Source organism: Cyanistes caeruleus, chromosome 2 (genome assembly GCF_971803275.1).
Source record: "Cyanistes caeruleus chromosome 2, bCyaCae1.hap1.1, whole genome shotgun sequence".
Taxonomy (NCBI): Eukaryota; Metazoa; Chordata; class Aves; order Passeriformes; family Paridae; genus Cyanistes; species Cyanistes caeruleus.
In genome coordinates this window covers 67,464,218-67,478,175 of record NC_141702.1, presented here as the reverse complement: position 1 = coordinate 67,478,175, position 13,958 = coordinate 67,464,218, and the positions used below count along the sequence as shown (strand labels likewise).

At 36.5% G+C, this 13,958-nt stretch overlaps 1 protein-coding gene across 20 annotated transcripts in view; it reads right to left on the bottom strand.

The window, feature by feature from the left end:
* The window catches only part of RGS7 (regulator of G protein signaling 7), a 258,091-nt gene that overhangs the window by 33,915 nt on the left and 210,218 nt on the right, over positions 1 to 13,958 (bottom strand). For all 20 annotated transcript variants that reach the window (XR_015283340.1, XR_015283341.1, XM_086877678.1 and 17 more), the window contains 5 exons: positions 9,449 to 9,523; positions 8,298 to 8,396; positions 7,504 to 7,565; positions 5,936 to 6,046; positions 5,342 to 5,467 (listed from right to left, as the gene is read on the bottom strand). Coding sequence is in view for 18 of the 20 variants with exons in the window: in XM_086877678.1 (XP_086733804.1) it covers positions 5,342 to 5,467; positions 5,936 to 6,046; positions 7,504 to 7,565; positions 8,298 to 8,396; positions 9,449 to 9,523 (473 nt within the window). In the remaining 2 variants the exon portion in view is untranslated. The remainder of the gene's footprint in view (positions 1 to 5,341; positions 5,468 to 5,935; positions 6,047 to 7,503; positions 7,566 to 8,297; positions 8,397 to 9,448; positions 9,524 to 13,958) is intronic.

Here is a 13,958-nt window from a genome sequence, read left to right as displayed (position 1 = left end):
CTTTGGTCTCCTTAAGCTGCTTTCGATATTTGCATTTAAAAGCACATATCCTGCAGTGCTAACCCCTTCAAGTGCATCTTCTGGGACTGACTGATTACTCATGTGTCTCCAAGTCAGGTAAGGAACACAAAAATTAAAGGGAAGGATGCTCTTTGTAAACACACATTTTCTATCTCCCTGCAGACATCCTGTAGATCTAGCTCAGAGATGTCACTTCCTTTTTTTGTTCCATTGTACCACTGCCAATAATTCTGGAAGTCACTGCAAACATGCCTTAGGATGCTATTTTTTTTGCAAGTAAACTGGTTTCATATAGTGGGTTATAGTCATTTATGGGGAAATAGATGGGAGATAAATTTCAATAAATTTAACTTCTATGCTTGCAGCATAGAATATGGAGGTTGTATAGACCTATTCTTACAGGCTAAACACTGGTTCTTTGATAGATTAATTTAATTTTATCCTTCTAACAATAGCTTTCAAAGACTAGTAAAAATATGAAACTCTAAATATAGAAACCTCTCTAACAGTGGGAAGAATTGTGATTTCTGTGTTATGTCTAGGGTGCTTATTTCACAGCCAAAACACATTTTTAGATTTTGATCTACTTATTTATCTTTTAAGAAAAGATGCCTGCCCTCCTCCCACAGAGAGTTGAATTCAAATATTCAAAGTTAGGAAATGACAAAAAATAGGGCTGCCCCCTCATGCATTTTCAAAAATTACTTTTTCCAATATCCCATGGCAACCAACAGCACAGATGAAGTTGAAATGGAGTCAGCAAGACCTCAGCACAGGGCTTCAAATCAGAAGGGCTCCCTGTACCGTTTTGCAGCTCTCTGCCTCATGAGCTGTGACCAGAGCAAGGGAAGACTCCTGTAGCAGAAAGCACACAGTCTGCAACATTAACTGTGTGAAGGGCAGGAGAAGGGAGAAGGGGAATTGCATTTTGGGCAATGTAGTACACTGACTTGGTGCTACTTAGTGTAAAGAACTAGAACTCAGCTGCCCTTGGATGAAACTGCATCTCCTGTGGGTGAAAGTTTGCTTTTGCCATGGAGACCTGAGTAGCTGAGTGTAAACCTCGCTGCTGTCTTCTACTCCAGCATTTGGGCTGCTGGAGTCACACAGCATGCTGGGTCACACAGCAGACACACAGCAGAGTGAGAGTGTGTAGTGTATGGTAGTAGTACATCCAGCCACATGCACTGGTAAAACAGATGTTACAAGATATCTGGGGATTATGTCCTACAGCTGGATTACTTTCAAAGCCATGGTGGCCTCATGGATAAATAGCACAGCTGCAACACAGCTTCTGTCCCATCAACTGACCTAAATGTCAGGTGCAGCCAGATTCCAGACCAAGCTAATCAGTTAAATTTAGCCCACAGGAACAGAGAGTGGGACAAGGGCTGCAGTGGTTCTCCATGAAATGTGTGAGGTACAGTCAGTGTGGAAACACTGAAGTGAGAATTATGTGAACTTAGCACTCAGTGCATGTGACACAACAAGTAAGAGGCCAGACTTTTCAGCGTTTTCAGAAAAAAAGAAAACAAAATCCTAAACAAACTCTGTTAACAGAATCATGTAATATTTTTCCAGCGGCAGGAAACACCGCTCTCAGATTTCCAGAGTCCACCTTGCCAACTACAACTTCAAGCTTCAAGGCATAGTAGAACTGAAGGATTTCAAGAATATGACAGAGAAACTCATTAAATCTTGCAACTAGTTCTTTCCCATCTACTCTGCAGAAATGGAAAAATTGCTGGCATTTGATATTTAAGCTTGAGTCTGAATGACAAATAACTCACACGCAATTTCAGCTTTGAGGATTAAATTTTGGTCAAGATCTTAGCATCCACAACAGGGCCTCATAATCACCAGTGTAAAGGATAAACACCTCAAAAAATGTCAGCCTGCAGGGGAATGGTCAGACAAAAATTATTGAGGGAAAACATCCAAACATAACAAATTTCTCAACCCCTCTCTTCTTTTTCTGGATAACAAGAATGCGAAGTCCCTTTTCCCTACTAGCCACACATTGCAGACCTAAGAAATGAGCATCAAAGGAGGGGGCAAGGGGTCCAGTGGCTTTTCCTTCTGTGTATCATGGAACCCAACCTGTCACCACTCTCCACTAACCAAGGAGATTTTTCAGTCTTAGAGCTGCTCTGGAGATCACACCCACTACAATACTGCATTAGGATTTGGACAGGCTTTCAGGTTGGCAGGTCTGAAATGATTTAATCTTTACAGGCTCCAATTCCTACAAAATAACCAATTGGGAGCATAGTCAGCATACAAATATTAACTTTCCAAAGAATTCTTCTGCACTACAGAAAAAGGAAGGACAAGACAAGGAATACAGCTTCTTACAGAAATTAAAGACATTAGGTCTCCAGGTGCCATGTTGAAGTAAGTTTGATTTCATAAACTCGTTCTCTTTGAAAAGTACTTTTTTTTAGTACTTGGAAAACCTTGTGACCAAGCTCAATAGTACTGGATCATACTCAAATTTTAGTCTTGTGAATTTAAAACAATGCTCACCATTTTTGTAATAGGCATTGGGAATTTCATAAATCTATTATCCAAAATATATGTTACTTTAGCTATTTGTTCTGTGTATTGAGCAGCATACAAAACAATTCTTCAAAAAAATCTGCATGGTAACAAGAGACCACAAGTCATACCCTGCATTAGGTGAGAGCAGAATCCAACCTGCAAACTGCAGACACACTGTAGTGAAGTTACTGCACTGATAGAACTGCTTAGACAGTTTTATTCCTTTGCTATGCTTTTCAAAACTCCTTCAGAGAGGGAAATACTAATAAGCTCCATTTACAGGCAAAGATAAAAGCACAGAGATACAAAGTAAGAAGGGGAAACCTGGTTATATTCCTGATTACTGCACAATCCTTAATATTAAATCACAGCTAAAGTTCCTTCATCCCTGTTGTGTTCTTTGAGACAGGACCTGTATCCACCAAGAATGATATTGTCAGATACCTCAGTTGAAGTTAATGTAACTCTAACACCGGGATTTTTGCTATATAACATCATTACACTTGAATACAAATGGTGTATCTGGTAGACTCATCGTTTCACGGTTTTGGTACTTGTTTCACCAAAATGAGGTATAAAACATCTAATCTACTAATACTGAAGCTCCTGTCATGCCTGCAGTCCCTGCTGTATCTTGTGTACTCGGCTTGAAAGCTCAAAAGCAGGGTCCCAGCTGCCTATCCAACTATAGGCTTGGCAGTGTCGTACATTTTATGATTAGCTCTGTAAAAGTACAAGAACCAGCAACTGATTTGAGTTGAATTTGTTGCAGTGGGAAGATGTGGGTGGACATAATTATTTTTCTCAAGGTGGATGTCAAAATAAAAATTAAAAAAATACCACTAAAATCCTCCAAATTAGTATGATGGGGTTAACAGGTAAGCAACAAAAGTGGTCGCCTTCTAAGGTTTATTAAGTGGTAATGCTTGCAATCATTAAGCTTTTAATTTCTGTTATTGACATCTAAAACATTTTGACAGTCATGCACAACAAGCTTTACAAATTCATGTTTTCTAACCCAAACTTAGTATGTGAACCTAATGGACTGATTTCCCTACAGTTTGGGAATTAACAAACATAATTCTGAGCTTCTAAGGCAGTTTTCCTTCAGTTAATTATCTCAGAAAGCACCTTTCAGAGCAAATTTATCCCCTGCCTGGCCTTTAATATCATACCCACCATTACTCAGACATTTTATAATGCCAATTTAAGAATTTAGAGGAAGAGACAGAAGAGTAGATGGCATGTCAAGGAATCATCTCTGAAGAAATTACTTGAGAGAATTTTTCTAGATCAGTTACTTGCAGTTGGCCTGTATTTAGTGTTGTAAATAGGATTAGACGAAAGAGTTAGGGATTATGCAGTAACAGTCTAGTTGGCAGAGAGACAAATTAATCACAGAAAAGCACCAGAAACTGCAGCACACACTGGGCTCAATAGGTTCATGTTTGAACAGCTGCTCTCCATAATAAATTACCAGGATGCTCTTTAAATAATAATTTTTTAAAAAATACTTTTCCTTTTCTTGGTATTATTCTGATTTTTAAAAATTCATTTTACCAACTGGAGTGTTTAGTAAGAAAAATCTGCATCTGTGACAAATTAAGTCATCAACATACACATACAGGTCAGGCTGTATTTGTGATGCAAAATTAATGCTTGAATATGAACACGGTCAGCAACTTAAAGAACTCCAACTCCAATTATTCTGCTGACAAATTTAAATTAACAACAAGAAGATCTGTGCAATTAATCAGCATTTATAAATCAATACCATAAATATTAAATGCTGCTTGTAAGATGCTACAAAAGCATAATTTTAGTATGAATAGCTGTGCTGCACCATTTTAGAGTGAGAATTGGCATAGGAAAAAAGTAGGTTAGGATTATTCTGAGTTCTAGAACATAAATGCAAATAGGATTTATACTACTTATGTTATTGGAGAATGGAAAGTGATATGTATGACATCTGACAAGAAGGTGGAATTAAGAGAAAAATATGTTGCCTATATTTTTGTACTATGCTCAGCTGAATTTGTCTGTCTATAGAAGGGCTGTTATTAATCTCTCTGAAATAACTCTTACTGAAATATGACTTTCTTAGAACAGCAAAACAAAACATGCTATTAACCAATGGATGTACCATAATTTTTAAAAAATAATTTTTCCCCTCACTTAAAAGTAATTCTGTAAATACACTTTCAAAAACATGCCCTACATGCTTCATACTCTAGAAACACTTTTCCGTTTTACATTTAGTGAGGAATTTGAGAGATAGATATCACCCAACTTCAGCTGTGTCACATGCACAAGTACTAGAATATTGGCAGAGATTTTCAAAATGATCCCCAGAAACCAATGATGAAACCTGATGAAAGTCTGTAGATTTTACTTTTAGGTCCTTTATTTATTTTTAAACTTACTTATCTTTATTTTACTCTTCTCATAATATTTGATTAAATATATTGAACAGGCTTTGAATGAGTCAGTTTTATACCTGTTTAAAAGACAAGCTGAGAGAAAAGCTCTTACATAAGTAGTTTGACCAAAATTTGAATATGAATGGAAAAATAAGCTTAATGTGAGTCTCTGTTAACTATGTTAATATTTCTCTCATCCTGTACATGAAAGTGGGCAGCAATCTGCATGAATTAATTCTGAAAGGTGAGGAAAATTTTTAAAGGGGTCAAAAATTGTAAAGTATCAGGAGTAAAAAAAAACAAAGAAAAAACCCAATATAACTTACAAGATATTATACAATAATGTAGCTCTCTTTTACCTTAAATTTTCTGAACTGAATTCTGACTCCAAGAATTTCAGAAACTGCTCTCTTCCCACAGGGTCTTTCAAAGCTTCATCCATGCCAAATCCCCATCGTTTCACTCTCTGCTGTCCTGGCTCTTTGCTACAGAAGAAAAAACAACAGAACCCGAATTGGGCAATACCTCAGTATTCTAACAGTCTAACAATTAATTAAATTATTAATCATAATTTAGATTAACTCCTAAAGTTCCATGGTTTTCTCACTTTTTTCTCACTGTGCAATGTTCAGCAATGAGCAAACAGACTGCTAACATGAAGGTAATACATAGAAGAATAAAGATTTCCAACTAGGAATGTTATCAGAATTAAAAAACCTTTTTTTTCACCACACTAGAAGCCTGGAAATTGGTTACTGTAACATTTCACACAGATTTATTAATCTGTTGGACTTCCCATCTTACAAAACTGTAAAACTTTAGAAAGACCAAAAGGGTACTGCATTGCCCTTCTGCCTCAGTATTTTCCTGCAGTACCTCTTTCTGAAATCTTCACCTTTTCAGAAAAACATGTTATACTCCCTTACTTCCAAAGAAGAAATAAAATTATATACCTTGCCTCCAGTTCCCAGAAAGTGGTGTCATCTGATATCCAAGGGTTTGAGGGATCAGGGGGCACAAGAAAAGGATCATATTCCAAATACTGCTCTGTATAAGCTAATAGACTAGGAAAACAAAAGCATCAAACATTGTCATGTCAGGAAGAAAAGAAACCTGATCATGTTACCCTGGTTAACAAGTTACCTTGCATCAACTGAACCATGGTAATTGTGTGTGCACACACCCAGAAGGCAGCTACAAGCTCAGAGTGAAATAGGTTTGCACAAGCTGTTTGAAAGTGGACCATTGAAGACGGAGGGGTGGCTCAGGTCTACCAAGAGTAGAAATAAAATAAGCTTCCCTAATACTTCCACATAGCTCCATTTAAGGTTCCTTTAGGCATTAATGAATTAGATCATAAAACTTCTTCCATGCACATTTTTTTTCATAAAGGAACATGTTTTATATCCCTGTGGTTTTAATCATCGGTTTCCTTAAAATCTGTTCTAAAACACTGCATGTTACGCAGGTTATATTTATTAGCCCTGCAGCTGCTAGTACTCCTCTTATTTTTTCTTAAATATAATTAATATTTTTATTATTTCCTAATCAAAAGACAATATTCCCAGGTTTGCTTTTTCAAAAATAAATACTTCTTTTCCACATTTTTTTTAATATTCAGGAATTGGTCTGACTCAGTTGCTCACACTAAAACTTTGCTTGTGTTCTGTAATTTACATCTCCATTGTCCTTACTTATGCTTGCTTCCCTTTGGCCTCATAATTTTTGTAAAATTATTGCCAAGTGAGGACAACTATTCTTTCTTTTCAATTCCTATTGTATTTAGTGTAAATTATATTTCTACTGTTCAGCAAACAAAAAAAATCTTAACCTGCTCTCTTTATAAATAAATATTTATATGTATTTGCACATGTGTGCACACATACACACATCTAAGCAGATATATATACACAAATATTTATTGAGAAGATGAAGAGCAATTTGTATCTGGCCTTATTTTCTTTACTAAGACCTATGCAGCTCAATTTTCTGTAATGTTGGGTTTTTCGTTTGATTTGCTTTCTAGGCCCTTCCTGAAAAATTTTGGTCTTATTTGGAGACAGATTCCTATCAGTGTTATATCTCTGACCCAATCTGAGCCCAAACTCACATTGTTCAAGCACTGACTGAGCTCCACACCAGCCAGTTTCCTTGCTTCATCAGTGAATGAATTCAATCTTTTTGAAATATCAAAACAATAACCCCAAACCTATTCTCATTTAGCCTCTCTGCCAATGAAAGGTGGAAATTGTGATCACTTGGGCAGAGGCTCTTTCAGTGACTTGGGTTTATCAGAAATGTATCATGGAATATCTGGAATATTTTTATCACTGAAAAGAACTTCATACTTCTCCACTTAAAGTAAACTCTCATCAGTTATTTCTGTGACATCTGAGCTCCCATGTCTCTCTTTGAAGAGCTATTTGCTGTGAATAGCTTTTTGAAGCTATTTTATACCGACATTTTCTCCAGTAGATATCATTCTAATTGAAAAAAATAGAAAATGTGACAATATACATACCTCTCTGCAACTTTTGACATTTTTAATCTATGTCTGTCTAATTGCATTTGCCAGTGCTTAATCTGCAAGAAAGGAAGACAAAGAGTTTTATATGTAATTTATTGCTTGACTCTATTTCTGTAACTTTTTTTATTAGAGCTGTAATTGTACCTTAATTTATCCTAGGGCACAGAAGAGAAATATATCTGAATTAAAACAACATTTCACCAGTATAGCTCTAAAATAAATGGAAGTATCCATTAAATAGAAAAGATCATACAGAGACAAAAAATGTGCCCAACATAACATAATTTTCCCAAAAGGTTCATCAACAGAAATCCAATTAGCCTTTTTTTAGATTTTTGAGGAGAACTAATACTTCTTCAGACATTTAACTTCTCCAGACTCTAACATCTCACAAAGAGTAACAAAGTTTTAACAGTAGATACATGTGTGACCCTACATGGAGTAGTAAGTATGCCCCCAAACCTCAAATTTGTGTTGAAATAAGAGCAAGCTGTCTGCAGCTGAAGGGGCTAAAGGGCTTATTATATGAAGAACCCACTCAATGGGCTACCTCCCACTGCCTATAGGTGTTTAATGCATGATACAAAAAGTTCAGGTTTTGTCTCATTAATTTTGATGAAGTTACATGCCCAAATCCATATCTCTTGAGATGAGGAAAAGGTTTATGAAATGTTTGCAACAGATGTTTTGAATAACTTCCCAGTTACAATAATTTTTGGGTGTACACCTAAAAAGTTATTTCCTAAAAAGTTCATTTAAAAGTACAGGTTTGTAGTTAAGTTCCAAACCTCTTGGTGTAGTTCATCTTCTGTGGGTGGCTTAGTCTCAGGCACTGGCGTGTGCGTAGGGCTGTGACTTCGAATGTCGTTTTGTAAGCCATAGACAGACTATGCAAAACAATATGGAACAATGACAGCTGCTTTCAGACAATGCTTTCTACACACACTCATAGTAACTGTGCTCAACGAGTTAGCCAAGATCATCTTTTCCTAAAGAAACTGCAATAACCCATGCACTCTAATTAAGTCGTGCTTCTCCGCTGGAGTGTAAAATAAAAACTCCCAAACTCCCACAATTCCATAAAGCCACACAACAAAGGATCTACTTTTATTAAGTCTCTATTTTAGTATCATAGTAAACATGGGGAATGACACTGAGAGATGCTATTACAGTAAGTGGAGACCACTGGTAGGTGGAATATCCTGAGAGGTACACTGACACACAGATTATTTGGATGACTTCCAAAGTTGCAATTTCTGTCTAGTAAATTACATTAATCTACACTTTTCACTACCATAAATAAGCCAAGCTAAAACTTTCTCTAAATCCACTTTCCTTCTTAAAACATACGTTCCTATGGGTCAACATGAAAATGCGCCTCAAAGGAAGTACTTTAAAGTGGTAGTCAGTCTACATGATTATGTTGCAAGGGATTTAAAAGTGTTGAGCCAATCCATCTGTACATTCCTAGAGAAGTTATACTCTAATTACAACCTAGTTTAGATAGAGCTAATTTCTTCCATAATTTCCAGTCATCCATTTGGGGCATAACTGTAAAATAGAGACACTCTTTTCATTAAGACCAGGACAAAAACTGCTGTTAGAGTTTACTCTGAATTTTAATTTTGTTTTTCCTTAATTACTGACAGAAACATTTTTATATGCTTGATTCAATCTCCTAAACAACATGAATAAAGCATGCAAAAATGAATTTTATCTTCAAAATCTCTTTGTATTTCTCCAAGAATCTTATGTGATAGCATTCAATTAGCATTAGCGAATTTGTTAATACTAATTCAACTAAAAGCTTATGAAATATTAACATACGTTCATGCATTTGTTCCTTGCAGCTGTAAGAAAAAAGTGCTTTAAGAAATTATGGAAATTCATTCTATAAATTTCCTCCACCTCCTGCTTTTGCTATAATAACCATACTTACCTTTCTTGTTTTATGTGGATTTCTCATTCTTGAAGACTTTTTTATATCCACTTCAGTAGTGTTTACACAGCCAGGCTATTAAAAGAAATAGAAAGAAAAGCAAAAGTCTAAATCTGTGAAGGAACTCTGAGCTACTCCTCTTCAGTGTGCAAGACTGAAAAATAATTCCACACCATGAAATTGAAATAAAATAAATTGCTAAGATAATAGAAACCAGTCAGTTTCTGCTTTGGTTTTGCCAAGGAAGTAATTCATTACATTCTAGCTATCCCTCTAACAAGCATGGTTGACTTAATGAGACAAAATAAACAGAATTATGCAATATTCACCTCAGCTGTGAACCTCAGGCTCACTTCAGAAGTATGTGGTTTTAAATTTTTAATGAGAATCTCCCTTTAGAACTAAATAAATAAAAGAAAAAAGTACCAAAAATGGTTTTGTTTCTTCAGAAAAGAAAGGAAAAAACACCCAAACCAAAACAAGAAAACAGGCTTGTGCAGCCTGACCAGAAGATTGACAGTCTAAACAAAATTACTCCCAACACAACAGATTTGGGTTTCAATGGTTCATTCTTAGAACTCTGTAGCCTCCCAAAGCACACAAATAGTTTCTAGTTTCTCCTAATTCAACTTCCTTTGACACTTACCTCTATACAAAATCTATGTGTAAATCTGCTTTTTACCCATTCCTGGAAACAAATAATATTAAGTGTTTTGCTCTCAGGTGAGTTTTATCTATTGATTTTAGAGGGATTACATTTGACACTGAGTGGAAACGACAAAATCTGCTCTCTAGTGGGAGCAGATTTTTAGTGAAAGTAGGTTGGGATTTTTTTAATGGAAGTGGCTAGATATTGAGTTTACTTGCCCAACAGCCAAACTGGACTTATCATTGATCTAATGATTCAACCTCTGTCTTCTTATCATAATGGAAAACACTTGATGTGACTGTATATTTAACATGACAAAATTTTAAAAATTTCTTCTATAGCCTAAGAATTTCTTACATAGCTAATAAAAAAATAGCTTTCATTATAGAGAGCAATAGTACTTTGCATCTGGAAAATATTCTAAGCAACAGATTGATTTTTTTTTAATCTAATATGCTTTTTAAAAATAAATAAATAAGTTTCTATTTTAAAGTAATCAATTAGTGTGTATTTGATTGCATAACATTTGAAGTAGAAGCAGTTCCTCATTGCTAATGATAGAAAGTAGACAATATGCTTAAGACTGCATCTGACACACACAATTGGGATGGTATCTTTTGTGCTTCTGAACAAAAATGTGAGGTTTTGAACTCAGAAATAACTTGCAAATCTCAAAGAAAAAGGTTGAAAAATACAAAGTTCTGCATGATGGTCAATTTAAAAGTAGAAAGCAATTTCCCAGGGTAGTATACTGAGATATAAAGTTTAAAAAGAACAAGTGCATCTACTTTAGGATTACAGCAGCAGCTGGCAGTGAAGAAGGCAGGGGCTTTAACAACATCTACAGCCTTTGAATGTAACAATTGAAATAGCAGGCACACTTACATAAGGCACAAACTGTTATTTGTTCAGTTTTCAGTTATGGTTTGTTAAAAGCATGTCCTAAAAATGGAAAGGGGCGGAACAAAAGGCATAAACCTCATCTAAAGCATCTTATTTTTAAAGATTTCAAGCCCACCAGCAGTAAATTGGTACGGACAGATCCTGCGACTTGCCTGCGTAACTTACATGCCAGAATTGTGCAGATTGATGCCAGGGGGACAAGAAATTCTGGGACACTCTTAGAAATGACACAATGGCAAAGCTTTTGCTGGTTGCAAAGAGGCCCAACCCAGTCCTGAACTTCTACAGCACTTAGTGGATTCTTACTGACACCTGGCTCTTTAAAACCTCTTACGCTGAAGTGAAGTTGCTCGGGTGGGGGCACGCAGGAGAGGCTGTGGGGTGAGAAGCTGGACCAAGGTGGGACTGAAGAGAAGCTGACAGGACAGCAGCCCCAGGAAGGTGGAGGCAGGGAAGCATCAGGAAACTCCAGTGCAGAAGGGCAGGTGGCTAAAGGGTGCATCAACTACTCTGACAACCTGGGATAACAATAGGAGCTTAAAGACATGTATCACTATCTCTATACAACACCGTTCTCATAACTTCATTTAAATTATATGACTGGAAGTACTGAATGTAGATTGGGACAAATTTTTTCTCAGCTGAAGTATATTTATTAAATTATACTTGATACAAGATGGGTTTTATTGTATTTCTAATGCTGCTAAATTTCATCTGTCAATGTTTAGGAATAAATATCAAACATATTTTCAATTAAAATAAACACAAAAAGTTGCATTATATGAACATTTTGCTAAAATAACTCAGTCTTTTTGGGAAAACCTTTGCTGGACAACATTTAATTTTATTTGTATGCCCTCATTAACATAATAAGTATGTGTTTGAATACAATTATATCCAGCTGTGTTTTTGTGTTGTTTTTTTAACTGTACTACCATGGTTCAAATAGTGAGATGCCTGTCAGAGTGCTCTGCTGCAAGAATCCCATTTAGCATGTGGTATATAATTTGCATACTAATACTGTAAATAGTTTTCAAACAAATTTCCTGGAAGACTCGAGAACTCCTCTATATGTATAAATGGAGAGCTTATTTCTTTCAGGAGTAATGTTCTGTGTGAAAACAACTTCCCCCCAACACACACAAAGGAAAGCCTTGTGACCTTCTTGAATTTATCATACAGCAAGATCATAACCAGGGCAGAATCTAGTCCTCATCAATTTTTAAATAGCTGGGTGAAAAACTGTCATACCTTCACTTAGGTTTTTTCCATCTATCTTTTAGCATGTACTTATCTCAAAGTACAAATGCCCTTGTATTAATTGAAATCAAAGGATAGGTCAGTCCAGTTGTGATAAATTCACTGGATATAAATGGATACAGATAAATAATATTAAAAAAATCCACATATAGTGGAATTTCAATCCCTATTTCAATTATTGGATAACAACATTAGTAAGAATCCCAAGCACCACCACTTTCTACTGATGCTGTCTAGGAGGATGCATACCAGGAATCTGCTAAGAAACACAAAAGAAGGAAGAAGCCTTGTCTGTAAGCAGAGGAGGTGCCAGAACGTACATGCTTTTATCTGGCTATCACCGGCATTTGAAGCAGCCATCTGAGATTACAGAGTTGAAAAAAATCCATATTGATATTGATGTTCTTTCCCTGCTAACTGTGGCAACAGTGACTAAATGAATTAAGCCCTTCTAATAGTGCTACAGTGTATTAATTTTAGGAAACTTGTAACAACTCTTCGGAAGAATTAATTATTTACATTAAATGGCATGCCTGAGCCATGGCACATTTCCCCCCAAGCAGTGCAGAGGATGGAATATTTATAGTCTGCTTGCTGTACAAAGTTGAACCAACTACCCTTTTTATTGCCTGGCCATATAGCCCAAATCAACAGCTGTTAATGCCCTTTTTGCATAAAAATTTCTTCGCTATGGTGTAATTCTAAAAAGTGAAAAATGCTCAATAGAGAGTAAATTAATATTTGTAATTAGGTCAGCTGAAGTTTTGATGTGTTTTTTTTCTTTCTCAAAAAAGATGGCAATTTAACTGTGAATTGACTTAAGCCAAAATAACCAGAAGTTTTCTTGTATCTGAGACAAATACAGCCCTGTATGTGGGAGGGAATAAGCTCGTGCATTCCGATAGGCTGGGAACTGTCTGTCTGTATTGCTGCTCTGTAGGAAATGATCTGAAGGAGAAGCTGAACATGAGTCAGCAGTATCTCCTTGCAGCAATGCAGACAAACCACATACCCAGCTGCACTAGCAACTTAGCCAGCAGGCAAAGTGCTTATTTCTTTCTACTCAGCATCGCATGGAAACTTCCAGAACACCAAGACTACTTTTGAGCTCCACAAACAACATAAGAAATATATTTCAAATGGGAAAATCCAGTGGAGGAACAGACTTGTTCTATGCTTGCAAAAGGGGAGAGCTAACTGCTGCCTTTTGTGCCTAGAGAGGGGATTAGAGAGCACCTTTTCCAAAGGTGCACCGTGGAAGGACAGGAGACAGTAATCTGAAATTGCAGTAAAGGAATTTCCAGTCAGCCATAAAGAAATATACTTCACAATAAAAATAAGAGAGGCTGTGGAATATCCATCCTTGTTGATTTTCAAAACTTGTTTAACCCAAGTGCCTGGACAATCTTATTCACCTTAGCAGTCAGCACTGGTTTGAGCAGGAAGTTGGACTAGGAGACCTCCAGAGGTCCCTCTCAGCCTACTTTTCTGTGGTGCAGGCTACTTTCAGAAGCTGCAGGGACTGGAATTCAAATAATCCACTTTACAAAACACTCCAATCACACTGGTGTGAAATTCATCTCTCTACCTTCCCCACCCCACAAGAGCAGAGTGGAAACAAGACTGGTATTAGCTTCCTTACTGCTGCCCCAGCCCTGCAGCAGCCTGTGGTGTGCTCTCAACCCATACAAACAAACC